At 49.1% G+C, this 26658-nt stretch overlaps 10 protein-coding genes across 10 annotated transcripts; 6 read left to right on the top strand and 4 right to left on the bottom strand.

Moving 5' to 3' along the window:
• Positions 1-5324: 5324 nt before the first annotated feature.
• Positions 5325-5951, top strand: GUITHDRAFT_115728 (hypothetical protein; the record flags this gene model as incomplete). The annotated part of the gene is made up of 3 exons (XM_005825106.1): positions 5325-5330; positions 5383-5690; positions 5747-5951. The coding sequence occupies 3 exons, from the start codon at positions 5325-5327 to the stop codon at positions 5949-5951; spliced, it is 519 nt and encodes a 172-aa protein (XP_005825163.1).
• An 832-nt stretch (positions 5952-6783) lies between these two features.
• On the top strand, positions 6784-7695 carry GUITHDRAFT_115727 (hypothetical protein; the record flags this gene model as incomplete). Its single annotated transcript, XM_005825105.1, has 1 exon — positions 6784-7695. The coding sequence occupies one exon, from the start codon at positions 6784-6786 to the stop codon at positions 7693-7695; it is 912 nt and encodes a 303-aa protein (XP_005825162.1).
• A 165-nt stretch (positions 7696-7860) lies between these two features.
• GUITHDRAFT_154784 (hypothetical protein) lies at positions 7861-9477 on the bottom strand. The gene is made up of 8 exons (XM_005825104.1): positions 9413-9477; positions 8825-9091; positions 8715-8777; positions 8573-8632; positions 8460-8525; positions 8210-8410; positions 8094-8161; positions 7861-8041 (listed from the first exon to the last, which is right to left on the bottom strand). The coding sequence occupies exons 1-8, from the start codon at positions 9455-9457 to the stop codon at positions 8020-8022; spliced, it is 792 nt and encodes a 263-aa protein (XP_005825161.1). The 5' UTR covers positions 9458-9477; the 3' UTR covers positions 7861-8019.
• Positions 9478-10282: 805 nt separating this feature from the next.
• Positions 10283-11151, top strand: GUITHDRAFT_144474 (hypothetical protein; the record flags this gene model as incomplete). The annotated part of the gene is made up of 4 exons (XM_005825103.1): positions 10283-10426; positions 10474-10966; positions 11012-11094; positions 11128-11151. The coding sequence occupies 4 exons, from the start codon at positions 10283-10285 to the stop codon at positions 11149-11151; spliced, it is 744 nt and encodes a 247-aa protein (XP_005825160.1).
• A 218-nt stretch (positions 11152-11369) lies between these two features.
• Positions 11370-13837, bottom strand: GUITHDRAFT_144473 (hypothetical protein; the record flags this gene model as incomplete). The annotated part of the gene is made up of 8 exons (XM_005825102.1): positions 11370-11447; positions 11484-11561; positions 11761-11979; positions 12026-12256; positions 12310-12753; positions 12801-12923; positions 12972-13316; positions 13364-13837. 8 exons carry the CDS (start codon positions 13835-13837, stop codon positions 11370-11372), a joined length of 1992 nt encoding a protein of 663 aa, XP_005825159.1.
• Positions 13838-16348: 2511 nt separating this feature from the next.
• On the top strand, positions 16349-17464 carry GUITHDRAFT_158530 (hypothetical protein; the record flags this gene model as incomplete). Its single annotated transcript, XM_005825101.1, has 4 exons — positions 16349-16994; positions 17042-17109; positions 17247-17342; positions 17393-17464. The coding sequence occupies 4 exons, from the start codon at positions 16349-16351 to the stop codon at positions 17462-17464; spliced, it is 882 nt and encodes a 293-aa protein (XP_005825158.1).
• Positions 17465-18878: 1414 nt separating this feature from the next.
• On the top strand, positions 18879-19701 carry GUITHDRAFT_77409 (hypothetical protein; the record flags this gene model as incomplete). The annotated part of the gene is made up of 4 exons (XM_005825100.1): positions 18879-18951; positions 18999-19062; positions 19103-19242; positions 19289-19701. Coding segments are annotated over 4 exons (690 nt in total), but the record flags the coding sequence as incomplete, so codon positions are not given.
• A 635-nt stretch (positions 19702-20336) lies between these two features.
• GUITHDRAFT_77442 (hypothetical protein) lies at positions 20337-20818 on the bottom strand (the record flags this gene model as incomplete). Its single annotated transcript, XM_005825099.1, has 2 exons — positions 20337-20563; positions 20620-20818. The coding sequence occupies 2 exons, from the start codon at positions 20816-20818 to the stop codon at positions 20337-20339; spliced, it is 426 nt and encodes a 141-aa protein (XP_005825156.1).
• Positions 20819-21581: 763 nt separating this feature from the next.
• On the bottom strand, positions 21582-22387 carry GUITHDRAFT_115721 (hypothetical protein; the record flags this gene model as incomplete). Its single annotated transcript, XM_005825098.1, has 4 exons — positions 21582-21986; positions 22044-22209; positions 22261-22286; positions 22328-22387. The coding sequence occupies 4 exons, from the start codon at positions 22385-22387 to the stop codon at positions 21582-21584; spliced, it is 657 nt and encodes a 218-aa protein (XP_005825155.1).
• A 2557-nt stretch (positions 22388-24944) lies between these two features.
• GUITHDRAFT_77405 (hypothetical protein) lies at positions 24945-26158 on the top strand (the record flags this gene model as incomplete). The annotated part of the gene is made up of 7 exons (XM_005825097.1): positions 24945-25144; positions 25290-25371; positions 25446-25550; positions 25602-25699; positions 25750-25870; positions 25944-25988; positions 26045-26158. The coding sequence occupies 7 exons, from the start codon at positions 24945-24947 to the stop codon at positions 26156-26158; spliced, it is 765 nt and encodes a 254-aa protein (XP_005825154.1).
• Between the last annotated feature and the right edge of the window lie 500 nt (positions 26159-26658).

The following is a 26658-nucleotide window of genomic DNA, read 5'->3' as shown; positions in this document are numbered from 1 at the left end:
TGTACCATCGTCAAGTGTCAACTTCTAAATTCACTCGCATCTTGGGTAACGTTGAAAGTTCTTACCGGAGATCAGCTTTCGTCCTTGCTCGAATCTGGAATCCAAAAACTTGTCAAAAGTAAGGATACAAAGAGGGGGCGAAACCAGATTGTTTGGTTGACCGGCTTCTGGCTGCAGATTGCTGAATTCAAAACAATCAGTTCAGGAGAAGCGTCCTCCTTCGGTCACCTGTTCGAACTCGAAACTGACGTACTCTCAACTGACAGTTGCCCTACAGTGCAGAGAGTCTCTTTACATTTTTCAAGAAAATGAAGGCTCTGTGAGGCTGGAATCAAACATGGATGATTCCATGAATCGAGCTTTTTATACCTTATGATCAAGACTTTGCATCTGGCGAAAAATGACTTTTTCGAAAGCTGATATGTCATCCAAGCCATCTGGTAATTCGGATGTTCAAAGATTTGGACTGAGTCAGAACCGCAGAACAGAATTCTTAGATTGATAATGATGCGCTTACGATTTGATATGTTTGATGAATAACGCATGCCCGAATGCCAAAAGCGGATGGGAGAGGTTGTAGAGATTCTCTGCCGTGAGGAGTTACAAAGTCATCTCTGTCTAAATCAACTTTTGAGATTCGGAGATACCTGCGCAACTTCTTCGTCTATTCTCCATCTACCGTGATCACATCGCTTAGGAGAAGTGAAGAAAAGGAAACTCTTGCTCCATTCTTTCCAATGTACCATATCCTTGTCTTCATGCTCCGATGTAATACTTTGCTCGAGTGCATCATTCTTTTTCCTTTTGTCCGCCTTTGACCCAGACATCGCACGAAATCGAAAACGGTAGAGCGTGTCGGGTGATAGCTCAGAGATCCTATAGGATGACTTTTTCGTTCGTATTGGATGGATCCAAAACTCTCCTCTCCCAAGATTGCTTGCTTTCTCCCACGAGAGCTACACATGTTGTGAACTGATGCAAGGGCAACAAAATTTTACAGCACCTGCCATTCTTCAGCTTTTTCAGGAAATGAAATGACAGCATGTTCAGTTCCAACCTCGTCCAAATCTAAAAAGCAGGACATTAAACAGATTTCAGATGTTTTCAGAAAGGCAAAAGGTTTCTATAACTGAAACAAGACAACGAATGTTGAAATTTACGTTTTCGGAAAGCAACATGCTCTTTCAATCGAGGATCAAGATTCATTCCAGCTGGCTGGAGTTCGGAGTCATAAGCTTTTGATGAGCTGCTGTGATCAGATAATAAGACTGGTTCTTTCATTGTGCGATAAAAAAAATCACCAATGATTTTCCAGATGGTCTGATACATCAGTGGTAGAGTAAGCAAAAAACTGTGGATCAATATTGCACATGTATGAAGAACAGAAAACCTGGAATGATGATTATTACATGCGTAAACGTACGATGTTGTGATGAAAGCATACCTGGATATTCTGAACCTCATTGTATGTATCGAACAAATAGTCACAGATTTTCTTGCTCTCGTTGAGAACGAAATTTTCGTATTCACTTGATTTTTCCGCCTTAGACATTTGTAATCTAGTCCCTTCTTCAGATAAAATCTGGAATGATGCAACTTGATTCAGGAACGTGATTTGCTCATGGCCCAGCACGTCATAGAGCCTTTGCCATCCCAACATGCGCAAAAAGGGCCTTGCAACCATCAAGAACAGAGTCATGTGTTTAACAAAGGAAAATTTCCGCTCAAACATTTTGTAAAAATGAATTGCTTTCAAAATTTCACATTCGGCTTTCAGATTCATCGATGCGCATAAAACCGAGACCTCTTGACATTGATTATTCACGCAATTTTGGTACTTGCTTTCGTGTTCAGAGATTAATCGTTTGATTTCAAGCAATTGTTTTTCTTGAACTGATTTCAATTTTTCCAGCTCTTTCATTCTTTGCTTCGCTTTGAAGATCAGATTATGAGTTTCAGAAGTTTTGCCAGTCGCCTTATCTTCCGAAATCTCATTGATTTGGCCTTGGCCTTCGGAGTCGCCTTCCAGCAGAGTTTGATCTGAAACCGAATGCGTCTGACATGCATCCGTGGACGACTCTTCATTAAAGAGTGAAGTAAAAATTGCAAGTGCATCACTTGATTGAATACTATTTTTCCTTTGCTGTGACCAAACCTGAAGAACAGCCAGCAACCTCGAAGAGCCCTTCGCTGATGTAAAATTCTTGCACAATTGCAGAATATCGAGAAGAGTTTCTGGTGTCGTCAAGACTGACATGGTGTGGATCTGTGAGAGTCTGTCCATTTCGATTTTGCCCTGAATAAAGACATTTGCTGAGAACGTCTAAGTAATTCATACCTTAGTAAAATCTTGACGCAGTTCGAGCATAATCGAGCTTAGCTTTCTGCAAAGGATGAAGCATTTACCACAGCATATTGAAGCCAGGAATACGCTTACTTGCAAGTATCAATCAGATTGGACCAAACATCTGCTTGCGATGGGTGTTCGGTCTTCATTGTTTCATCACCCTGAAGCCATGAAATGATGAAACTAGCAGAGTGCTGAGCAAAAATCAGCAATCATCCCTCAATCAAATGAGACAGACCTGCACTTGCATTGCCCATTTCTCCGACAGCAGTTTTTGTTCATCAGCGTCATGCGATGGTCTGTATTCGAAGATGATCACGACCATGAAAACATATTTCAAATTCATCACGTCAAGTGGAAATGCCGTAAAGCTACATCTCGACTTGTGGGTTTGAAATATTCTTCACAGCGCTCAAGAATGTGGATTTGGTAAAACCCATCGGAGTTATATGACTTGATCTGCAATTCAATATTGTAAATGAGAGAAAAAAGCATGAAATGGTATGGCAGACTTACAATCCCAAATTTGCCTTGCAGGTCCTCGTCGGGTGTATTGATGACTCTAACAAATGAAAATATTTTCGGGCTAAATGCGATGCATTTCTGTATCCTGAAACGGAGAATGATTCGACAACTTAGAAAGCTCGAGGTACCTCATTCCGTCGAGCATGACGATATATTTGTCTTGCTTTTCGACAGAGTTCTAAATTTTCACTTAGACATTTGGACCATAAGTGAATTTTAGTTCTTCACCTGTGATTTGCTTTCGTTCGATTTGCTCTTCACATCGAGTCTAAGGCCACATGAGTTTGAATGCTTGCTCTTCTCCTCAACAAGATATTGAGTTCGCTCACTCGCGTGCAAGGCGGTTTTCATAGTCAAGAAGGGACTGCACAATTGTTGGTATAAGAGTAAATCCTCATCAACGTGATATCAACCTCTAATGTCTCAGATATGATAATTGTTTCACGAGGCCTGTTCTTCTTGTTTCCTTTGTGCAAGTTAATGTTGGAAAATTGCGCTCAATTTTCTTGCTCCAAAAGTCACCTGCTCGTTGACAGAACTCGGAGAGCTTCATCCGCTTACCTCCACATTCAACGATATACTTGTTGTCCTGTTTAAATTCACTTCTACTCGTCATGGCAAGGCTGGAATTCACCTTTTCGAAAAGAAAACCATCTGTCCTGTGACCAACTTTTTCGCCAGAACCATATACATGAACCTTTTTGAGATATCAAAACAGAATTCATGGACACATGTGGTCATACCGGCAGCCATGCCTTGCTATGGGAAAGTTTTTCAACAACACCTGCATCCTCCATCTTCTGGAGCAAGTTGTCCAAAGCTTCAGCAACAAAGTGCAATGCATCAAACAGACGGCTTCTCACCTGGGTTGAGGGTACTTCAATTAGAGTGTCATCTTTCAAGATTTGTGTCAAACTTATGTCTGGATAGTTTATTCTGTTGCAATGAATCTGGTCTTGCCGTCATCAAATTGAAATGTGCATTCATTTTCAGACCAGCTCCATAGCATCAATTTTGAAAAGCTCGGATATTGACAAACATGTGTCGCTTGACATTGTTCGGTAAATTTTTGAACCATCAGCGAACTCTGTTAGCCTGTATCCATCATCAGAGACATGCATACTTGCATCACAAGATGTGTCTTCCTGTTTTGAACTTGAAAGCTGCCATGAGATCTCTTCAACCCCCTGATTGTCACAATTTTTAGCCGACACTTGCAGATTCTCAAGCTTCTTCAAAGTATCTTGCCTGTCTCTGCTGTTGAATGTGTTCCTCTCCCTCGTCATGTCGCTTGTTCTCCCTGCGCAGACGCGCTCTTCCCGCTCTGTCGCCATCATGATCGGCCCGCGCCGCTGCCACAAACCCTGGCCTTGCTATTATGACCCCCCCACCCCTCATGGCCTTCATTCCGATTAGAACCCCCTGGTGTCACTGTGCTCACTACCGTTTTAACTTAACTTTGAGTAAACAAACCGTACCCGCCGGGTGACTAGGGCCACGGTACTGAGCCTCGGAGCCGCACTGAGAGTACCTTAACTTTGAGAGTCCGAGCGACTCACTGTCAGGCGCCTGACACAGCCGGCCGGCCGCCCTGCCAGGCTGGGCCTGAGGTGGCCCCGGCGGCCCGGCCCGCACTGGCGGTCCCGGGGCTCCGGGCTCCGGCCGCGGCCCTCGGCGCCGAGTCTTCCGAGAGTCCGCGGGCCGGGGGCCGGGCGCGCGGGGGCGGCCCGCCGGGGGCCCTGCGGCTCGCGGCTCACTGCGGCGAGAGGCTCCAGTGGTCACCGTCGGGTCACCCGGGCCCTGCGGCCAGGTTGGCAGGCTGACCGGCCGCGGCGGTTCCGCCGATTGAAGTCACTTGGAACTTGAGAACTTGCCGTCACTGTCACGGCCGGGACCGAACCGGGCCCGGGGGTCACCGGGTACGGCCGTAGGCCCGGTGACGGTCCGATCGCGGCGGCGCCGCCGCGGCCCGGCGGGCCGGGCCGCCGCGGATCGGATCATCAGTAGTGCCGCATTCCATGCCGCCGCATGATCGACTCCCGGACGTCACAGTCATGACTAAGTTTCGGACCGGGCCCAGTTCACTTCCGACAAGTTCTGAGTTTCCGAACAGTGGGCTCCCGGAGTCCGACGGCTGGGAGGACAAGCAACTTGCAAGTTTGCCGCGGCCGCAGCCTGAGCCCCCTCAGTCACAGAGTTCTCGTGCCACACTGATTCCGATGTCCGGCGTGGCACTTTGAAGTTTAAGCAAGGCGTCCGGCGGGGGCCGGGGCACGCGGCCAGTGAGGGCCGCCGGGGGCGCCCGGCCGGCGGCGGCCGTCCGAGCCTCAGGCTCGGACGGTTTCAAGTTTAGGGGAGGCCCTAGAGACACCGTCTCAGCCAAAGGTCCTAGGAAGGCTCTAGCACCTATTCAAAGTGGTCAAAACCGTAACGGCCGCGCCGCTCCGGGGCAATGGAGGTGAGTGGCGGCCGCAGTAAGCCGCGGCGTTCAACCGTGATCGCCGGCTCAGGCTCTCAACGATGCAGCAGCTGTCCTGATGTTCGACCCGCAGGTCTTCTGCACCACCAACAGGAAGCTGCAGATTCTTCATCCAGACTCCTGCGACGATTTCGAATCACCCAACGTTCTTGACGTTTTCAGCTGGTGGTTACAGAATGCTTCGGGAGCGAAACTAGCAGTCACCGATGGAATCGAAGACACGCTGTACCATCCAGATTCATGCCAACCTTTTCAAAAGTTCTCCAAGATCGACGAAGGTCGATTTCTTGGAGCTATACTTCACAACAGCAACGACAACAATCGACCAGCTTCCGATTGGTGCAGTTTGTCCCTTGCAACAAGACTGCGCTCGCTATGAGGTAACTCATGCGCAGGTATGGTAAGAAGGATCGCACGTCAGACCTCTCAGCTGCTTTTTGGGCCAAGAGTCCGGCCGAGCTTGCGACTGATACACCTAGGACTGAACCGATTCTTCGAGTCGGCAGGGGGCATGTAAAACGCGACGGAGGCGGTCAAAAGAAGCACAAGAGCGAAAACGAGAAGATACTGCAGGTTGTTGTTGCTTCATCCTTGTGGTGAATGTTGGAACATGACTTGAATACGATCAGAAACAGCGAAAAATTCTGGATGATCCGCTCGAATGAGGAACTCGAGCTTGTTCTTGGATTTACATGTAAATAGTCGATGACAAAGTGGAAAACCCTGCAAATATTCCTAAGATGACATTGTACAAAGAAATTTTATTTGCATTCTATTCTCACTGCTGGAGAGTAAGGCATGCCTTCAGATGCGTGACACGTAACTTTCAACACGCAAGCACGATTCGCACCTGATCATAGAAACTCAGTCATTCACATTACAAGAAAAAGATCAACGTTGCGTTCACCTAGGACAAAACATAAAGAAGAGTTGACAGCCATCCGTTCAATCACGGAGATGATTACCTTGATACATGTCGTCACCTTCTGGGGTGCGATTCTTGGATCCGGCGAAGTGTATACTGCACAAGGACAGACTTGGTTCAGAGGTGAGCTGCACCTAGTGTAATCTCTATCAGAGTTGTCTTGTAAGGAAGATGATCATATGGTCTTCTCAGACTTGGTTGCTTCTTCTTCTCTTCATCATCTTCATCGTCGTCTTGGATTACCTTGTCTATGACAAGAGCAATCGCAACGCGCTGTGAGGCGCTTCGCGCAAGGACCCAGGGTGGGGTCATTCTTTTCTCCATTTGTTGGGGTACTTGGACGGACAAATTTCGATCATTTTCAAGGGTGGGGTAGTGCACTTTATAGAAAAGGTTGGTGGGGGTAGTAAGGGAGGGCACAACATGCCGGACAGCCACGTCACGGCAGAGGCGAGGAAAGGAAGGGGAGAGGAGAGGAGAGGGAGTGGGGAGAAGTTGCGTTCCTCAATGACGTGTGCGAGATCATCGCCCCTCGTCCTGTTTGGTCTCTGGCTGTGTGTCGTCAACGGCGAGAGGCAGCTGAACTGCTATGACGGGCCTTTCGCCTCTGTCCTTATCCATGGATGCGTTGATGACTGCAGGAGCTTCGAGACGCTGCAGGAGGCCGAGCATCACTGCAACAGGCTCCCTTCTTGTGGGGGAATCACGAAGTCAGCCTACGGGGACCATGAGGCAATCAGCCTTGGGGTGGGCCTATACGAAGTGCGAGCGGGTCCAGCCATCGGCAAGGCAGTGGGGGAAACCAGTTGGATCAAGCAGGTGAACTGCCAGAGCAGTCGGTTGTCACGGCAGGAGCAGAGCGCGTTGAGCGACATCAACAGGATGGTGAGGAACCATCAGCTGCAGCCGGATGCCAAGACATCAGACAAGGTGTGTTACTCGTACTCGGTTCCGATCGAGGGCAAGTACCTCAACGGGTGTGTGGACAAGTGCCGGAGCTTTCACTCCCTGGACTCAGCCCAGAGATACTGCAACACCTTGGAGAACTGCGGTGGAGTAACGCGCAGCATGTACGGCGAAGGTCAGAAATGGCACCAGGGCGACGGAGCGTTCGAAGTGAGGATGGGTCCTGCGCTGAAGACGTCCAAGGACGGCGACCTGTCATGGGTGAAGCTGAAAATTCCGTGCGAAGGAAACTCCATGATGGGGATCGACCAGCCATACCGCGAAGAGACCTCTTCTGCCATGCTGCTGGTCTACCTGATAGGTTTCGCCGCCTTGCTGGGAACTGTCGTGTATGTAATGTACGTGAGGGGGAACGAGACTGCAGTGATGATCGTTGAGAAGGGAAGACACAATCTGAGGAGACTGTTGGACAGGAAGAAGGGAGGCAAGAATTCAGGGTATGAAGCGTTGTAGTTCAAGTGCAATATGAGTTTGAAGAGTTGTACACTACTACACCATTGAGGTGCGACAAGCAAGAAATGAAGAAAGCCAAGAATTCCATGCCGAGCACAAGGAATTGTGACATGACCGCAAATAGCCGACAAAGACCAGCATGGCTTAGAAGGAAACATCAAGTTTCTAGTTACAAAGTTTTAGTTACAATGAAAAGAGTAACTACGTTATCTTCATCAATCGGCATTCCAATTCGTCATGGAGCGAACTCAAACCATCAGTGGAGCTGGTAATGAAAAAACCTCCTCAGGCTACAATAGTTGGCGTGACAAGCTTTTTTTAGACCTAATCTTCTTGATTTCGCCAGCTGCAGGAAATGGAATCAGTCCCAGTCTCACTGCGCAAATGAGTCTGCTCACTTGTATCCTTTCGTGTCGGGCTCTTCATCAACTGGTCGTGCTGGTCCACCAGCCTCCTCCTTGTTGACCTGCACCAGCTCTCTAAGGGACAAGGGGTTGTATACAACGTTAAAAACCTTCAGCAAGTCTGTTTTCCTTGCGATCAAGCATCCCACAGAAATGGCAGCGATGGCTCCACAGAAAACAAAGATGAACATGACGATGGGGAAGGGGATTCCCAGAAAGTTGGGGTCTGAATCCTTCTTGAACCCCAGAAACCCAGCCACTGTGCTGTTTGCCCCTCCAAAAACTTTGTCTCCTGAAGCACCCAGGACTTTCTGTGATATTTGTTCAAAGCACCATTCAAGGAAAATCAGTAGAGATTACCGACTTCTCTTGGCTGGTGTTGCTGCCATTCGAGGCCAAAATTTGTGCACTATGCATTGTCTTCATCTATAGCTGCAATCAGGTACAGTTTCAAGGTAAATCATGAATCTCACCACTTCCTTCAAAGCATGTGCGTGCGCTCTGCTATGTGCCTTCGAAGGAGCTGTTGACAACTAACAAAGACAGTCACGCGCAAGGATGTCAAGGCGAGAGCGAGCTAAGATGAGAGATAGGAGAGGGAGCTAGGACGCATACCTCCGTTTCCCGCGCACCAGTGGGTCTGTAGCCAGTTGAGAGCGAGGCATGCATGCGAGCATCCTGGTCAACTTGCATTAAGACAACAGGCATGCACAGCGCTTGGAAACCTGAAGGATCCCTGCTGCTGTCGAGCTAAGAGAATTGGCAGAAGCCGCTAGCTTAAGCGCTTGCTTGTTCGCTAGAGCAGAAGCCGCTTCCCCCTTGTTCGTGTAGATCTTGGATATCGAAAGGGCATCCTGTGGAACCTTTCCGAGTCCTCCTAGCAGCGCAACGCATGCAGCAGCTGCACAACATACGATGAGAGCGCTTGCCCTTCCAAACTTTCGGCTCCTCTCGCCATTGCTACGAAGGAAAACAGTTCCTGGGGCGACAGCCTGTAAACCTCGTTAAAACCACACACGAAAAGAAAGCGTTCAAAGAGGTCCAACGGCACAATAGAAAGATAGGAAGCAAGGACGTTCCTCTCACAACAAGTGACAAGATGAATTTGATGAGGGCAGATCGATTCAGAAGCAAAAACAGCTTGAAAAGAACGAGCGGAGGGAGCACAACGAAAATGACAGCAGTAGATGGAGAGGAGCCGCGAGAAGATCGAGGATATGGAGGACAAGAGGGATGATAGTGATGAAGAGAATCATAGAGAGAAGATGTGGGGAAGGAGGACGAAGATAACATGTAACGTCGACATGGCTTACCCCTACTTCAACATCCACAATCCGTGCATACTCCGCTCCACCCATGGCGCCCGAATTGGATACCCGAAATAGCTGTACCCACATCCCCACATTGACCTGGCCTGTCTGAGCGGGGACGGGGCCTCCGCAGGGGCCTCCGTGATTACAAGGGTCTGTGCGGGGATGTGGTTCAAGGGCGTGTAGATTCAAAATGGACGTAGCGCTGCGGAGATGCACGCGAACGATGGCAACGATAAATGGCGACTTACAGGCAAGGACATGATGATGATGATGATGATGATGATGATGATGATGGTGATGGTGATGATGATGATGATGATGATAAATGGCGACTTACAGGCAAGGACATGGAGATGATGATGGAGATGATGAAGATGATGATGGAGATGATGATGATGATGAAGATGATGATGGAGATGATGATGATGATGATTACCCCCACGCCCCCCCTCCCCCCCCTTCCCTTCCGTTCAACCTCGCAATACTCCCCGAACCATTCCCTTTGCCTGTTCATGAGTAAGCTTTCCTTGGTTGCTGCTGCTATGGGCGTATACAACCGAAACCATTCATGTGATAAACATATCTTGCCATGACTTCAGAGGAATCATCACATTACATGTCTATAGTGTTTGCTTCGTAGTTGATGTCATAGGTGACGTGACGACCATTCAGAAAATGCGAAACTGGAGCAAGACAGTGAATCCCAACAAGCTCGATTTCTTTCCGCAAACAAGTTTTCGAATCACCACAGAGGATAGCTTGAACTCAAAATACGATTCGAAGAGAACGAATGTTTCGGCTGCTCTGCAACAGAAACTGGAAGAACTGCTTTCTTCAAAGAGAGAAGAGAAAGAGAGACTTGCAATCCAAATGAATGAACAGTTTGCAGCGGCAAAGAAAGCAATCGATGAACAAGTTTCTGAAGTCTTGCAAGACTATCAGTCGCGATTGAATCAGAAAAAGGGTGAGATTGAGAGCGTGTTCAATCAAATCCAGGAAGTGCAGAAGTCAACGGTAAGCAATAGCCAACTGTGTTGTTTTTCTTGTGAGGATTGATGTAGGAGGAGCTTCGGAGAGCGCAGGAAAAACTTGAGAGTGAATGCTCTGCACAAGAAGAGAAAGTGCACGACGAACAGAACGAGGAGGAGGGTCAAGCCATCAAAGCGAAGATTTTGGAAATGGAGGAGCAGATTACAACTCGTGAGTGTTTGACATGCTCACGTCTCCTCGTTGTAGCTGACGTCTGCGCTCAAGGCACCCAGAGGATCGAAGCGATGGAAGCTGAGATCAAGTTGCTCGAAGGGAACAAGGAAGAGAGCGAGCAGAAGGCTTCACAGCTGCAAGAGGAAGTTAGAGGGCTGAAGAGGAGCTACGAAGACATGTGCTCCTCCTCCTCCTCCGCCGAGAAGCGGATCCGAGAGGAGCACGAGAAGCAGCACTCGCAGTTGAGAGAGAACATCGAGAAGATTACAGGGAAGAAGGGGATCGAAGGCTTGCAGAGGAGGCAGGAACAGCTCTTGACAAGCATGACCTCGTTCCTTCAGCAGAGCGAAGGTTTGCTCGCTCTTTCCGCTTCCACCTGCTGACCACCTGCTGCAGCAAATTCCAACGAGATGTCAGTGATGACTCAGCTACTCTCCAAGCGCTTCCGCTCCTCCTCCTCCAAAGTCTCCGCTACCCCGGTGAGTGAGGGCAGCAGGAATTTCGTCCTCCAGGACCAAATCAGCGTCGAGCCCTGAGGGGAGTCTGACATTTGTCTCCTCTTAGGACCTTATCGCGTCTTGCGCTCAGCGAATCTACGAGAAGACAGGAATCAATATGGAAGAGGCGTGAAGGGAGCGGCCGCTGTGAAGTCTGGTGGTCGTGTCAGCACAGACAGTCATGATGATCTCAGCTGTTTCAATCGGTTTGTTATTCAAATTTACATGAGATGAGACGAGTACAACAGAGAAACTTGTTATATCTGAGCCAACTCCTGCGTCTTCGCATCATCCACAACTTGTCGAAGAACTTCAATCTTGGACAAGTCCTTCCCCTGGTCGAGCCTTCCACGTCAGCAAATGCCTCGCACCTCTACACGCTCTACCTCAAGCAGCTTGTTGCTCCTTGCCCTATGTGTCAACTCGCGGATTTCCGACCAGGCATCCATCTGTGGAAGGCGAGAGGCATTCAGGAGGGCGAGGGCGAGGGCGAGGGCGAGGCAACGCAAGAGGGTAAGAGGAACAGGGACGGTGACGAAGGCGGGAAGAGGAGGAGGAGGAAACAGGAGGAGGAGGAAACAGGAGGAGGAGGAAACAGGAGGAGGAGGAGGAGGAGGAGGAGGAGGATGAGAGAGGGAGGAGACCGACCTGGCATCTCTGCGAGTGCGATCGGAGGTCCTGATATCTTCTCAGCTTCGCAGTGGCGTAAGAGAGCTCCTCCAGTGCTGCAGCTTTCGTCCTCGAGGCATGCAGACTGTCCAGTCGAGCAACGTTGAGCATCCTCTCTGCCTTAGCCAGCAGCCCGTCAGCCTTCTTTCTCTCTTCGTGCAGCGCCCTCAGCTTGTCTTCGTACACGTTGGTCAACTCCTGCAGGAATGTCATGGTGGAGGCTTAACGGGTTCAACTCTCGCACCTGGAGCTCTTGACTGTTCCCATTCATCAACAGCGTGGTGGAATGTTTAACCTCGTGATGGCGATCCCTCAGCTTCTGTTCATGTACCCCAACCTCCTGCTGCTGAGCCCTTAGCTTGGTTTGCACAGCCAGCAGCTCGTCTCTGATAGACTGCAGCCTCTTTCTGTTTGCCTCGATCTTCTTCCTCAATTCTTTCTTGGACTCACGACGAATGTATTCGGGAAGAGCATTCTACACAGGACCCTCTCGTCAGTAGGAACACAAAATGCAAACTCATCCAAGACCTTTTTCGGTTGTGCCTGATGTTCGCTGCTCAATTCGACCAGCTCAGTCTCCCTTGCTTGGTCAAGCTCTTTCAGAATGTCTGGATGCTCAGCCTCCAGCTCCTTTAGCTTGCTTTGCACCTCCGTCAACTGCCTCGAGTACTTGGGACCATCCCTCTCATGCTTGACCAGGCTTTCCTTGGCTTTCTCGTCTTTCCTCAATTTCATGTTCTTGATCTTATCATCGACACGCGCAAGGACCAATTTCTCCTTCAAGAGTTTGATCTTCTTGCTCCCATAATTGTGCTCCTCCGCAGACCGGAGATTTTCCTTTGCTACCACGATCCTGCTGTGGTCTAGACCCTGCTGGCGACGCAGTGACGCAATTTTCTTGTCCAATTTGACGATTTTCTTTTCGTTGTGTGGGAGGTTTGCGAAGGCATCGATCTCTTTCTTGGACAATTCCTGCTCAATCACTGTCAACGAAGCATTTTTCAACAAGAGACACTCACGCTCTGCTTCTCCCTGAGCTTTCTGACGAGTTTCAAAGCAGAAAGCTTCTTCATTCTCCCCTCCCGCTGTTCATCTTCACTCCTGTCAGAGACGTCGGCCGGAACAACAATGCCGGCTCGAATCTGTTGAGAAAAGCATGAGAGGTACGTGGAGCACGGAGCAAGCAGAACCTTGGACAACAAGGGAGTCTTCCGCTTCAACAGCTTCGGTTTCAGATGGGAGATTTCCACGGTAGGTTTGTGCAAGGGAGGAGGGTGCTCTTTGCTCTGCAGGGCTTGCATCTCCTCGTGTTCTTTGCTAAGGATATCATTCTTCGAGTCCTGCAAGAGTTCTTCCTGTCTGGTCAGATCCCTTGCCCTCCTGACTTGCTCGGAGTAAGATTTTGCCTCCTTGGATTCTTGCATCTGATACAGCTGAACATATCTCGCTTTCGACTTCATGGACGACGTCTCCGCGTCATACTGAGTTTTGAATTCCTGGAACTCTGTCCTCTGAGTCTCGTAGGTCTGATGCTCCTGCACACCATGTCAGTTCACTGCAACCCTTTAGTCTGCAATAGAACCTGTCGCGCAGCAAGGACTAAACCTTCGGCATCTTGCAGCTCCTTCCTCGCCCGTTCCATGGCTCGATTAGCTACCTCAAGATTATTCCGTGCATCATGAACACGGATCTCCTGCGCAGCCTCGAGGCTCTCGAGGTGAGGCCAATGTCTCCTGCACTTCTCGTGTTCGTCGATGGCTCTTGATAGCCGCCCTGCAAGCTCGGCTTCTGACATCTTCTCGTCATCGTAGAGCGACTGGAAACGTGCCAGCTTTGCTTCTGCTGATTGAATGCCGCTCTTTGATCTCGGAACAGCATCATTCAAGCCTCCAGGCACAGTGAATTCTCTTCCGGTTGCCAGCGCGTCGTCGATCGGGTCGGTCAGAGACAGCTGATCTACTTTTTGAAGGAGAGAGTCTGACTTGATAAATGCTAGAGACACACAGACAAGAATAAGAGCAGCTGTCAAGATGGCTGCCACCGCACTTCCTGCCATCGCTCCTCTCCCTCTCCTCCCTCCTTCCCCGCCCCACGCCGCCATGATTGCGAAAGGACGTCTTGCCACCCACCCCTTCTTTGTAAACGCAGACTACCCGTGTCATTCGCACACCCCTGGGTTTTCCTGCTAAAGTACCCGTGAATTCAAATACCCCGTCTTTTCTGCGATGAAGTACCGGTACATCCTGTACGCGTGAGGCGGGCTAGCCCGGTGGTATCGGAAGGAGCCCGGTGGCATGCAGGACTCTCAGTGACGCGGTCACTGAACCTTCGGGGCTCACTAGATAAGATCCAAGCTTGCCTCAGATGGGGAGGTCCACTCCGTTTTCCAAGTTCTCGTACCCCCTGACCCCGTATGATATGACCCTACCCCCAAAGTTCCATCAATTTTTATTGTTGTGTGACCCTTTGTACCCAACCTCATTTGGCTTTTGATCCTCTCCACCCCTTATGAAGTACCCCTACCCCCCATTCTTACCCGGCCTCCATGAACGTATCCTCCTTTTCCCCCACAAACCTCCACCCTGCCACTCGTTCACACCACACCTACACCTTCAACCCCCTGCTTTCCACCCCCACCCACCTCTTTCCCATTACGTCCCACACCGCCACTACCCCCTTACGTCCGATATTCTACCCCACCCCCATGATTCGTTTCGGCATTCCCCATTCCCTCATGTTTTGGACTACCCCCTTTTCATCTTCACCCCTACCCTCTCCCATCCCTACAAGACTCGGGTGTCAGGCATCACCCCTGATTTTCTCCTACACCCCTCTAGACCTTATAGTTCACCCCATGCATAGCCACACTCCAATCAGGATCTTTGTACCCCTACCCGCTATCAGAACACAATTCGAACACCACCTACCACCCCTACCCACCACAACCCTTGAATTTTTGATTTGGAGTGATCGATCTCTCAACAGCTCTAAATATTTACCACCCACCCTCTCCAGGTCTTTCAAACACCACTCCAAAATTACCCTTGAAAAGCTCTATGGTCAGCCTCATTACTACCCTTGTTCGTCCTACCACCACCCCACCATCTCCAGCATTTTAACAAATTTTTCCAATGGGTACCAGTGTAGTCTAGTACCCACCCTTCTTCCACTCCTTCTATAGTACATGGTGGGGACTACTGGGTGGGTAGATACAACCCCCCGTACCCCACATGTTGTTCCACCCCCATTATCAATACCCCCACCCTACCCTCAATTTTCCAACCCTCATGGGGACGAACATCACTTTTCAACACCCCCTATCTTCCCTATGCCCTTCGTCTACTACCCCTAGGTACTACCCACCCTTCAGCTTTGAACCCCTATTTCCTTATCAGCCTCCAACCCAATCTCCCGACACCCCTCCTGTTCTCAGTGTCTACTACCCTGCTCCGAGTCTGGAGAGTACCCCCTAGCTTTCTCACAATATCTACCCCATCGTTTACCACATTACCCTACCCGTCCTTTCAGCTTCATCACCCCTACCCCCTATCCGCCCCGTGCTGCCTCGGCTATGTTTCTTGTAGGCAATGCAGGGAGCCGAACGGAGGAAGAGCGGGAAGGAAGAGGACGAATAGAAGCGAGACTACAGAAAGGGCACCAGATTGTATAGATGTAGGATGGAGATGTGCGTAGGCAAGGTGCTGAATCAAGTAGTTGGGATGGAAGGGCCCCATCGCGATGAGCTTCTCCGATGAAGGTTCTTGTACGCGAGCTTGAATATCTGTCATTGATCAAGATAAGCTCCTCTTCTAGAGAATAACAAGGTGTCGGATAAGGTTCCAAAACGAATGACTATCTGTTCTGTTAGCTTGCTCGTAGCCCATGTTCAGCTTGAGTGCCGGGAGTGCCTCATTGTTTCTAACAGCACGTCGCAGGAGGATATTTGTTCTTGTCGACGGATGGGGTGGTAGGTCTCACCGAAGCATGGTAACATAAGCATCAAGTCACACCGGAGTATGGTTTGGTAACTCGAAAGGCGCTGGTACCAAGCAAGTTCACATTACTACGTGCCAGTGACTTTTCGTGACTCGTCTCGTTGAAGAATTTTTGAAGAATGATGGCGGGAAGGCGTTCCAATGACATTGAATCTTCTCCGTCAAGGAGATCCACAGAGTCAGATACTGTGATTATGTCAGGATCTCTCTGGAAAGAAAGAGAGCACTGGATGAATAAGATGGGAAATCCAATGGGCAACTTCTATCGTTATCAGCTGCGCTTTTGCGCTCTGATCGGTCCCCATCCACATACATTATGTGCATGGAAGGAGGAAACCCGATATAGGAGAAAATTGGTTCCGGACAATGTGATTCATCTCGAAGGATGCTCCCTATCGTGTGCGAAGAAGCAGACTGGTAACAGCAATAGTTTTGGCATCTTCCACCCTAATCGGAAAGAGGTCTACCTTCTCTGTCCAGATAGGCAGCAATACCTTCAATGGATGCAAGCCTTGGAGGGAGTTTTGATAAATCCTCAACAATTGAGGATTGAAGACTTTGAATTGATTTCCATGGTTGGGAGGGGTTCCTTTGGCCAGGTGTTTCAAGTGCGCAAAAAGGACACAAGTGCGATATATGCTTTGAAAGTTCTAGAGAAAAGCTTTGTGCGCAAGCGGGACCAAGTGCAGAATACCAAAGCAGAACGAAAAGTATTGGAAATCGTCAATCATCCATTCATCGTTACCTTGTACTATGCATTCCAAACAGGAAGTTCACTTTGTCTAGTGATGGATTTCATCAATGGTGGAGAACTGTTCATCCACCTCAAGAAACAGAAATTTTTTTCTGAACGGGATGCAAGAATCTGGGCCGCAGAGATCCTTCTTGCTTTGGAGTACCTTCACTCAATGGGAATCATATATCGGGACATAAAACCTGAAAACGTCTTGCTTGACAGGGGTGGGCATATTAAATTGACAGACTTTGGTTTGGCGAGGGATGTAACGGATGCCGCGACAGCAAAGACTGTTGCAGGCAGTCCGTACTATATGGCACCAGAAGTATTACTGATGCAAGGACACGACGTGCAAGCGGACTGGTGGAGCTTGGGTATTTTGATATATGAAATGCTCGTTGGACTGCCTCCCTTCTATTCTTCGAATGCCAAAGCTGCCTACCAGAGATTATTGACGGAACCAATTCCATTTCCTGATCACGGTGCTTTCTAAATTCTGGTTTCTCGCACGACCTAATCTTTGGAACAGTGTCAGAGTCAGCCCGAATCCTCATTCGTGGGCTTTTGAAGACCAACCCAGCGCACAGATTGGGGGCTGTTCATCGTACCAAGGGAAAGAAGAGTAGCATTGCGGAACCGGTGGTAAGTTTCGTTGATTCTTAATTTAATTTGAACCCTAAACCCTACATCTTGAAATGAGCGCCTGACTCGCAACCACGACTTGTTGTTGACAGGGGGATGCCATGCCCATCAAGACTCAAGCGTGGTTTCAAGGCATTCGTTGGGAGCATGTCCTCATGCGCCAGCTCCGTCCAAGCATAGTGCCGGAGGTTTGTACACGATTTTTTAGTTCTTCGCAATGTTCATTCTTCTGTTTCAGCTTAAAGATGACTTGGACATATCGAACTTTGATCAAACCTTCACCTCAGATCTTTCGTGGAAGGTAATTTAGTGCATTGGAGTAGTCTTTATACTGAAATCGACTGCAATATTCAGAATTCGAAGCTTCTGAAATCATCCAGCCAAACTCACATTGATGATTTGGATGAATTTGGATCTGATTTCAATTATATTGCAAGGCCGTCAATGGATCTGAACTCGTCAACCTTTGTATACTTGAACTTGATGGCAAGCATCTTACTCACTGACGCTGAAATCAGCAGCAACGATCTCCTGGTATAGCTTCCAGGCTTCTAAGGGATATAAACGGACCGCCAACCTTCAATTTACAAGGATCGTCTGAAGCGCTAAGAAATTTCTCGTTGGATCTTTCAGATGCTGTGAGAGATGAGTCCGTGGAGACCCTTGCGCCTTGGCAAGCAAACAAGACCGAAGAGTTCCTTGCAGCGTCGCAAGATGAGAGTATACATGGAATGCCATCAGAACAGCCTGCTAGGGCGGCTTCTAACTATGTACACTCATCGTACCTGGATGAAGAGCAGATTCGAGGATTGCTGTCCAAGATTCCCTTTGCAAAAGAGGTAACATTGGAGCTACACTTTTGCGCTGTGGGCTTCTTATACACCTTCAGGGGTATCTAGAATCCACCAAGAAGGGTACTGTTATGGGGGGCAGAACTAAATACCTTGCTCCCAAAAAGAAATATCTCCGACTTGTTCCTTCCTTGGGTATTGCAATACATTCAATTGTTACTCCGGGATTCACTTTACACAATTACAGGGGCTTGCCTCATTTTTCGTTCCGAGACGTCTTTGGTTCCAATCGGTGTTTTACCTTTGCCTCCGGCCCGTAAGATTTACCCCAAGCATGGAGTGATTCCCATCAACAACAAGGTACTTTTCGAAGGGTATTTGACCTTGGTTTACATGAGTGGCCCAGGTGTACGTCTATTCCATCCGGGTTCTCGTCAATTCGAAGGAATACACCTTCATATGTGAATCCCAGGCAGTGAGGGATGATTGGGTTCAACAATTGAGAATCGTTGGAGAAAGGTGGAGGTACAGCCCGAAACCGAATCAACAGGTAGGTCCCGTATTTGTTGTTTGTTTACAGCTTGTGATGTGTTGTTTGCATCTTTGCTGATTCTTTTCAGTTGGTTGGCCCAGAAAAGTTGCCAAAGCAAAAATCTGGAGGCCTGTTTGGAATGTTCAGCTCTGTCTCACATGCGTTCGAGCCGACCGATGAGTATAAGGTATTGATACCGAAGCATATACTATGTATGTGTTGACTTTGCATTCAGTGGCAAGGAATCTTAGCCGATGGCAGCACGATCGATTTACTGAGCGAGGTAAGATGAATTCCTTGCCAAGATCTATCCTGATATCCAGCAGTACGGCGAAGGCTCAGAAGGAAAGTGGAGATACGATGGACAATACCAAGCAGAGGTTGGAAAGTCGGGCAACAGCGGCAGACATCATGGGCGTGGTGTTTGCGTTTGGAAATCTCGTGGATTGATTTACGATGGTGAATGGCATCGAGGTATACATCGAGAGTTCGACTTCACCACGTTTACCTTTGGACTCCAGGCAGTCGACAAGGACAAGCGATGGTGAAATATCCGGATGGAAGTCTCTACGAGGGAGGCTACAAGTCATCAATCGGAAAACAGGCGTGGTGAATTGTTGCAAAGGCAGGACATGCTGATGCTGTTTCAGGGTCACGGTAGGTTCGAGTATTCCAACGGAAGTTGGTATCAGGGAGGATGGGTTGCAGACAAGCGTCACGGTTACGGATACCTTTTCTGGTCCACGACAGGAGAAGCGCATCAAGGTGATGTTTGTGATGGACTTACTTGTGGATTCTGAATGCATTGCAGGAATGTTTGAAAACGATTTACCGCACGGAAAAGGTGCGAGATATTATCCCTCGGGAGAAGTTTATATGGGCGGCTGGCAAAATGGAGAAAAGCACGGCGTCGGTGTGTTGGAAGGGCCTCAGGAGGAAAGTGACGAGCAAGAGAAACAAACAAAGGACCAGGAAGGTGCTCCGGCAAGTGTTGGTATGAAAAAGATCAAGTCGCACGCTTGCATCGACGGGCTTCCGTTGGACGTCGTAGATTTGCGCTCTTCCGTGAGATCACTTTCATTTATGTTTAGTTCACTTATTCTGACTGTTTTGGTCAGGATGGCGAAGAATCCGAGGAAGGAGAGAACGACGATATGGTCGATGCAGAATGGGAGGATGCGGATGATCAAGAGAACATCCATGCTGTCCGACGGTAACCTTTGAATTCCTGCTGGAGCATGTTGAGAATGATGCTTGCTGTAGGTTTGAGAGCGACCTCGAAGAAGTCACAGAAAGTTTCTACAGCAACGACGGCGAGAGGTGCGGTTCTTAGCCAACAACTCCATGCGCCTTCTATCTTGAAACCAGTTGCTGACACAGCACTTCGTCCCTCCTATTCCATCTTTCATGTTGCAACTGTCTCTTTGACTGACATTGGTGTAGGTCTCCCAACAAGAGCAGGAGCGCTGGAACCTCTCCGCAGACAAGCCCCAGCATCAGGACTCTAGATTTCAGGTGATAGGAAAAGATTGAAGGATTCATCATGTTGACAACATGGAGACAGGCGGACGAGGTCAGATAGATCGGACAGCCCCCCAATGTTGGAGTATAACAAGGGACTGTGAAGCCCTTAGAGATTAGCAGGACGTTACAAAGATTCTTCAAATAAACGATTTTGTCAGCTAACTGCAAGAAAATAAAGGAAGAAAGAAAAATCACGCTTTGCATGTATGATTTCCAATTATATTGGCTATAGAAACCGGCAAAGTTTTATTCCCTGTTGTGTTGGTTTTCACGTAGGACAGCAGGTCTTCTGATTCTTTCCATGAAGGCAGCACTCTATTTCACCTCACTGCAACTTACATGCCATTGATCTGCACAACCCTGCAGGAAGTGACAGAGGCCCTGAATCCCTTCATCCTCTTCATGTTCTTTCTGCGTTTCATCTTGAAGATGTAAACCTTTGGCGCCAAAGTCTGCTGCTCGACAATCACCTTGACGGAAGCATCCGCCAGATAAGGCTGCCCGAGCAGCGTCTTCTCTTTGCTTCCTAACATGAGGACTTTGTCGAACGTGATCTCATCCCCTGCGCAAGAAAGTTCATTCGCTTTTTCAAAAATGTAAGGAAATTCTCGTCCTTACCTGGAATCTTCTCAATCATACTCTCTGTTGTAATTCTGTCCCCCTCAGTTACCTTGTACTGCTTCCCCAGAATCTCAACGATGGCGAAACATCGTGCCACTGGCTGCGCGATAGGTGCAGTTCCATCTTCATCCGAAGCGGGGACTTGACTCGCAGCAGCAGACGAAAGATCGCGAGCGAGAGGAAAATTAGGCACCATGGCAGGAGCAATAGACGAAGCGGACTTGAAACCATGCACAAATGGCAGCGCGTTGTTCACCTTGCTGCTCAGCGGCATTGATGGAAGACGCGTCATGGAGCGCGTGAGCGAAGCAAAGAACGGAGCATTCTGAGAGAAGGAGAGTGGAAGGTAGGAGGAGCAGGAGCAGGAGCTGATCGCTGTCTGGATCGGCGCAAGTTGTCGCAAAGCCGGCAGCCGCCTCAAGGCGAGCATGGTGCCGAGGCTCGAGGAAGAGACGGGTGAAGGGTGAAGGGGGGTCATACTTCCTTGGGGGGTAGGGGTTAAATGAGTACCGGACTGAGCCTAGTCCGGGCCGGGCCCGGTCAAGTCACGAAGTTCGGCCTCAGTCACCTGACTCGACCGGGCCCGGGCCTGGCCCTGAGTCCCGGGCCGCGGCCCGGTGCTATCCGATCACCGCCGCGGCTGAGTGCCAGCGGCGGTCACCGTGATGAGTCGGAGCATCGCGGCCGCATCTGTGGCAGAGAAGTTTAAGTTAATCGCAGCTTTTGTCTTGTTTTGCTCGAGTAGAATCGGTTTTACTAAGAGAAAAAACCGTCTCAGTCAGTGGCAGTCATGCTCTCGTTGACTTCAGTCATCGGATCATACTTCTCGTCGACTGCAACTTAGCTTTCATATCATCCTTGAATTGTGTCATTTCGTTGTTGATTTCTGCGATCGAACTCAATACGTTTCTGTTGAAGAAGAAAGAAATCTTTCCGGTATCCATGATCGTCAAGTTGCGTCACAGTTCTGATGCCCGGGTCAAGAACTCTGTCAAGCACCAACTAGCCTTCTCGAAGTTTTTCCGGTTCCCATTCACAATTATACCCATCGCTGCAATCTCTGCCTCCTTCTTCAGTACATGCCCAATCAGAATCAGCTGGTACAGCTTTTCAATTACTTTTTGTGGAGTTTCGGTTATTTCAAAGTACACATATTGTCCCTTCTTGACAACAACGTCCTCGAAACAAGCCGCCCCTTTCCCGACCAACCTAACATCGTCCTCTGGTTTGTCTATAACATCTTTGAAGACCGAGACAAGGTCAACCTTATCGTTAAACTTCAACATGTCGGCTTGAAAGTTCTGGTCAATTGCTACTTCCTTGTCATCGCTACCCAACTTCCTCGTCCACTCCCCACGGTTTGCCTTCCCCGGTACTCAAGTAAAACTTCGTTTACCAGCTTCCTGAAAGCCGTGAAGTACCCGGCTGTTCTTTCGGGTGCCGCTGACCTCGAGCTCCTGGACGCAGTCCTCGTCCAGCCTCAGATTCTCGCGTCGAATGAAGCCGATGTCGGCGCACCTGCTGTATGCCATGGATTCAAAGAACTCTTGGATGATATGTCGTTGAAACAGTCGAATTGCCTCGAGTCTGCGTTGCCTTCAAGCCCCAGTCTGCTGTCACGCTCATACGAACATGCACGGGGAGTCGCGGTCGCACACTGCCGCCTGGTACACGCAGAGCCAACAGGGACTGGAGAATGACAAACCCGTCGGCCCTTGAAAAGACGAGGAGCCAGAGGATAGCGATTCTTGCCGCCATTCGACATGCTGGCGCGGCAGCTTCAAGAGTGATCATAGCTGAGCCATTGTCCTCGTTCTGATTTAACTTAACTTGATTGAGTAAAGAAATATTCCTATTGGACAGAGAGACTCACAAAATCAAACCTCATCCTGCCTATTGCTGTCCCCAAAAGTTAACTGATACTTTCACTTAAATGCGCGTAGGACCAGACCAGTCAAGTTCCCTCCGGCGCTTTTTGTCTCTGACATGAAATCGCGTCTTTTGCGCCGATCTCAACCGCCTCCCTACCCTCATGGTTCCAATTCACTCCTTCGATGCACCGGTAGTCTGACACAAAAATCCTGATTTTTTCGCAATCTCTCAGTATCTCCTGCTCCAGATCGCAACGTTCTGTCAAGGACCCCCGATATCCCACCCCCTTGGATATCGCCAGTTGTCATCACCCTACCCCCGTTTGCACCGACTTCTTAGGAATTTAGCGGTAGCGAATACAGATCAGGTAGGGTACCTTACTCCACCCACCCTACCATCCGCCTCCCATACTTTCCGTCCCTCCCTCAACTGTTTCCTCTGTGTTGCCCCCCTTGCCCCCTTCTCCTGTCCCCCTTCTCTTGTCTCTCCTCCTCTGCCAGCCCCCTCTCCGCCCCATTCCTCCTCTTCTTCATACTTCTTTTCTCTTGCACATCTGATTTCCTGCTCAGAGTTCCTCCATTTTTTTCATTCATTGTTCCTTCATACTCTAAGGGACGGTAAATCGACGAATTTCCTTTCAAGATCATCACTATCAGCGATTTCCATCATATCTGCTTAATTCTCTTTGGCAATTGACAAAGATTTACTCGTTCACCCTGATCCACTTCCACCTTGTTGATATTTGAGGAGATTTGGACGGCCCCTAGCCCTTCTGTGTTGCTTCCTCCAGTTTGTATCTTTGCTCGTGTTCGTCCCCTCTTGCCATCCGCCATCTTCGGCCCCTTCTTATCAATAGATCAAAAACCGGTCCTAGCTACCAAAAAGCCCCTGCCACATCAAAGAAGACAGTTTTGTCGACTTCTGATCGACCCGCTGCCCCCCTGAGCAAGAATGTCGTCTACAGGCAGCCCCCTCTCAAGCTCCTCTACCTCCAGCGTTTCATCCGAGACTGCCCGATACCTGACATTTGATGGGAGGATAGCTGGTCATTCATTAGACACTGAGAGAGATTTCCTGTTGGCATGCTCACCATCTTCTGACAGTCAGCTATACTGCTCAATCGGTCGTCAAATTTCTAGAAACCTTTGGCAACCAAACAGTGAGGCAGACACCTGCTCAATCTTAACGTGCGGGAGGAAGTTTGGGAGATGGTCTACAGGAATTAAGCATCACTGCCGGTCTTGTGGGAGAATTGTTTGCTCGACATGCTCAGGTGGAACGGTAAATACTGATTTTAATCCTGGCGGAATGAATTTTGACTTTTTACCCTGGCAGAGGCTGATGCTTCCTTCCAACGGAGAGAGTGGCCCTGCCCGATACGTGCGTGTCTGCAATGCCTGCCTGCATTACAACAGCACCTTCTCTTTCAAGAGGCAAGGCGGGGTTTCAACCTTGGACATCATTGCACAAGCCTCCAAGGCGTCTCAGACAGGAAGTTTGGTGGGTGTGAACTTGATGCGGACGCAAAGCCAGCCAGATCGGACAGACCTGGACAGAGAACTCGACATAGCTCTTGGGCCTGTCCAAAGACATAACTCTGATCCCCTTTGGATTCCATACATGCAGCCAAACCTGTTGCCGACATCCAATATCACAGTTCGCGACCTGGCCAACAATGAAGCTGAGAGAGAAAAGATCGCTTCATACAACTTCGAGAGTATGGACGAATCTTATTGTCAGGTACGTTTTACTGTCGACTCTTCAAGTTCTTCTAGTCAAACTTTTTGCAGGGTTTGCTTTTCTATGAACCTGCTGCCCTAAAAGCGCTACTCTTGACTTCATAATCCTGGGCAGTAGATCGTACACAACGAGGACAGTGTAATGACCGAGCCTGCCATACTGCCCGGCCGGACTAGAATACATTCTTCTCCTGTAAACTTGTATTTTTATGAATCGCGACGGACCGTCATCGGGCCTGAAACAACCGGGTGCAGGCTAGGCTTTCGGAAAGACAGAGAGAACCCAGCTACCCCCAGGCTCATCCCCGGGCCAGGTCTCAGTTCATGACACGGCGCCGCCCCGGCGGCCGCCGGGGCCCGGCCCGGCCCGGGTGAGTACTGAGAACTGTCCGATCGGACATTCCGAAGTCACCCGTTACGGTTCCAGCCTGGCAGTAACCGGGTTCTTGAGTAAAGAAAGGTTCTTGACCCTGACCTTTACTCAAACGGTTCAGTCTGATAAATAATCACTCAAAGCGTTGAGTAAAGACTTACTATTACTTACCCCTCTAGTGCCCTACTACAGTACCCCCCGACTCCCCTCGAATGTGTGCGGACCCGGTCAAAGTAGATACTTGTACCCACCCAGAAGTGAGATGATAACCCACCCCCTATGGTTTTCAACCCCACCTTTCAATCTGCCTTTCAACCGCTCAGCCGGCGCCGCTCGCCATGCTGCCTCCTTCGGCTTCGCTCGTCGCGTTCGACTCGCCCGTCCTTATCGCCACAGCGAAAGCCAAGACCGCCAAGACCGCCAAGCCTGCTGCTGCCCCCACTGCCTCCTCCCCTCCTAAGAACCAGCCCGCGAGCAACGGCTCGGCTGATGCATCCAGTAAAACGGAGGACATTCTCAATTCTATTCTTCCACCCAGGTTCTCTCGTGCTGCAGTTTGAAGTGCAAAATGTACATTGCGAACACTGTCAGTGTCTCTGTGTGCCTGTTAGTGATGCGATTACAGAGGGTGATTTGAGACATGATTTGTGTGAGACTGTATGTAAGCCTTGGAATGTTTGTAGAGAATGGACGGAGGATGGACAGCTATGGGTTCAATATGTTTCAAGCACACCAGCAACGAGGCTTGATGTCATCAATCTGCAGGTATCCGTTGTGCTCTCTGAGCAATTCTTTGCCCCATGACAGAAACATAAACATGGTTCTGAACCGTGAAGTAGGAGGACCTCGACCGAAAATTGCAACAAAGGCAAGCGAGAGAGACTGGGATATGTCCTGTTCGAGAAGAGCTCTATGTGCAAGCGTTCGACGAGATCATCCGTCAGGTGTTATCATGCAGAACCTGTCACGTCAGCTGTAACCGACTAATTCATCAGGTTACCATTAACTGCGCTGAGCGAGGGCTTCTTCTGTTGCGAGTTCGAGATGAGATTCGCATGACGATTGCAGCATATCAAACGCTTTACGAGAGCTGGTGATTTCTAGTCCTTTCAGTCATTTTGAGCTGACGCTCATGGCTCCAAGTATTGCATTTGGAATGCGGAAAGCGCTCCTTGCCGAACAGTACAAGGTGGAAATGAAGAACAAGATTGTACAGCTTGAAGGTGAAACAACAGATCTCAATCGTCAGATTGAGGAATTGAAGGTACGATAATGAAATCTCTGCTGTCGTCAAACAACCCCTCGGTTTAGTGTTGAGCTTTTGTCTCATTCGACAGACCAAGTGCGATTCAACAGAGAAGAAGGAAGCTGAAAGAAGAGCGGTACGAGAGTTTGCGCGATCTGTTCACAAGTGAAGTAACGAGTGAGATCATTGCAGTTGGAAGAGAAGAAACATCAGGAGGAAGTGCAATCTTTGAAGAAAACAAACGTTCAGACGAAGCAAGAGCTCGAACGCATCCTCGCCCCTGCACAACCTCCGCAGAAGAAGTAGTGAAGAGTGAATCGGAGCCCCACGTGCCAAAAAGATCATTCTCGAAAGAGGAAATGTTTCTCTATAACTTGTACAGCCGGAATGCACACTGAGTAGTCATGAATCGTTTCTTTCTTGTATCAGAATGGGTTTGTAGCCTCTCGCAATCCATCAGCATATTGTGCCCATTTCTCTGATGATTCTTTAAAACAAGGCGCTATGAAAATGTTGCAAGTCTTGTCTTCATCGCATGCATCTACTCATGAGGTGGAGTCAAGTCTGATTGCATGCATCGTCTGTTTTTCCCTCCCTGTCCCCACACTTATAGTCTCACTCGCTTCTTCTCTCCCCCTGGATTCTCCTCCTCCGACACTCTCCTCCTCTTCCCTCCTTCCCTCCTGCCCATTGAAAACCTCCTCTCCTCTCCTCTCCTCTCCTCTCCCCTCCTCTCCCCTCCTCTCCCCTCCTCTCCTCTCCTCTCCTCCCACAACATTTTTCAACGCTGATTTTCCCGTTATTAG

Source organism: Guillardia theta (assembly GCF_000315625.1).
Source record: "Guillardia theta CCMP2712 unplaced genomic scaffold GUITHscaffold_87, whole genome shotgun sequence".
Classification (NCBI taxonomy): Eukaryota; class Cryptophyceae; order Pyrenomonadales; family Geminigeraceae; genus Guillardia; species Guillardia theta.
This window is presented reverse-complemented; position numbering and strand designations above follow the sequence as displayed.

Coding starts and splice junctions, on each gene's coding strand:
- GUITHDRAFT_154784 (XM_005825104.1), bottom strand. CDS start 9,457: ATGGGTGGAGCGGAGTATGCACGGATTGTGGATGTTGAAGTAGGG. Junction 8,411..8,459: donor ACACCAGCCAAGAGAAGTCG/GTAATCTCTACT, acceptor CAAATATCACAG/AAAGTCCTGGGTGCTTCAGG. Junction 8,162..8,209: donor GGAAAACAGACTTGCTGAAG/GTTTTTAACGTT, acceptor GAGCTGGTGCAG/GTCAACAAGGAGGAGGCTGG.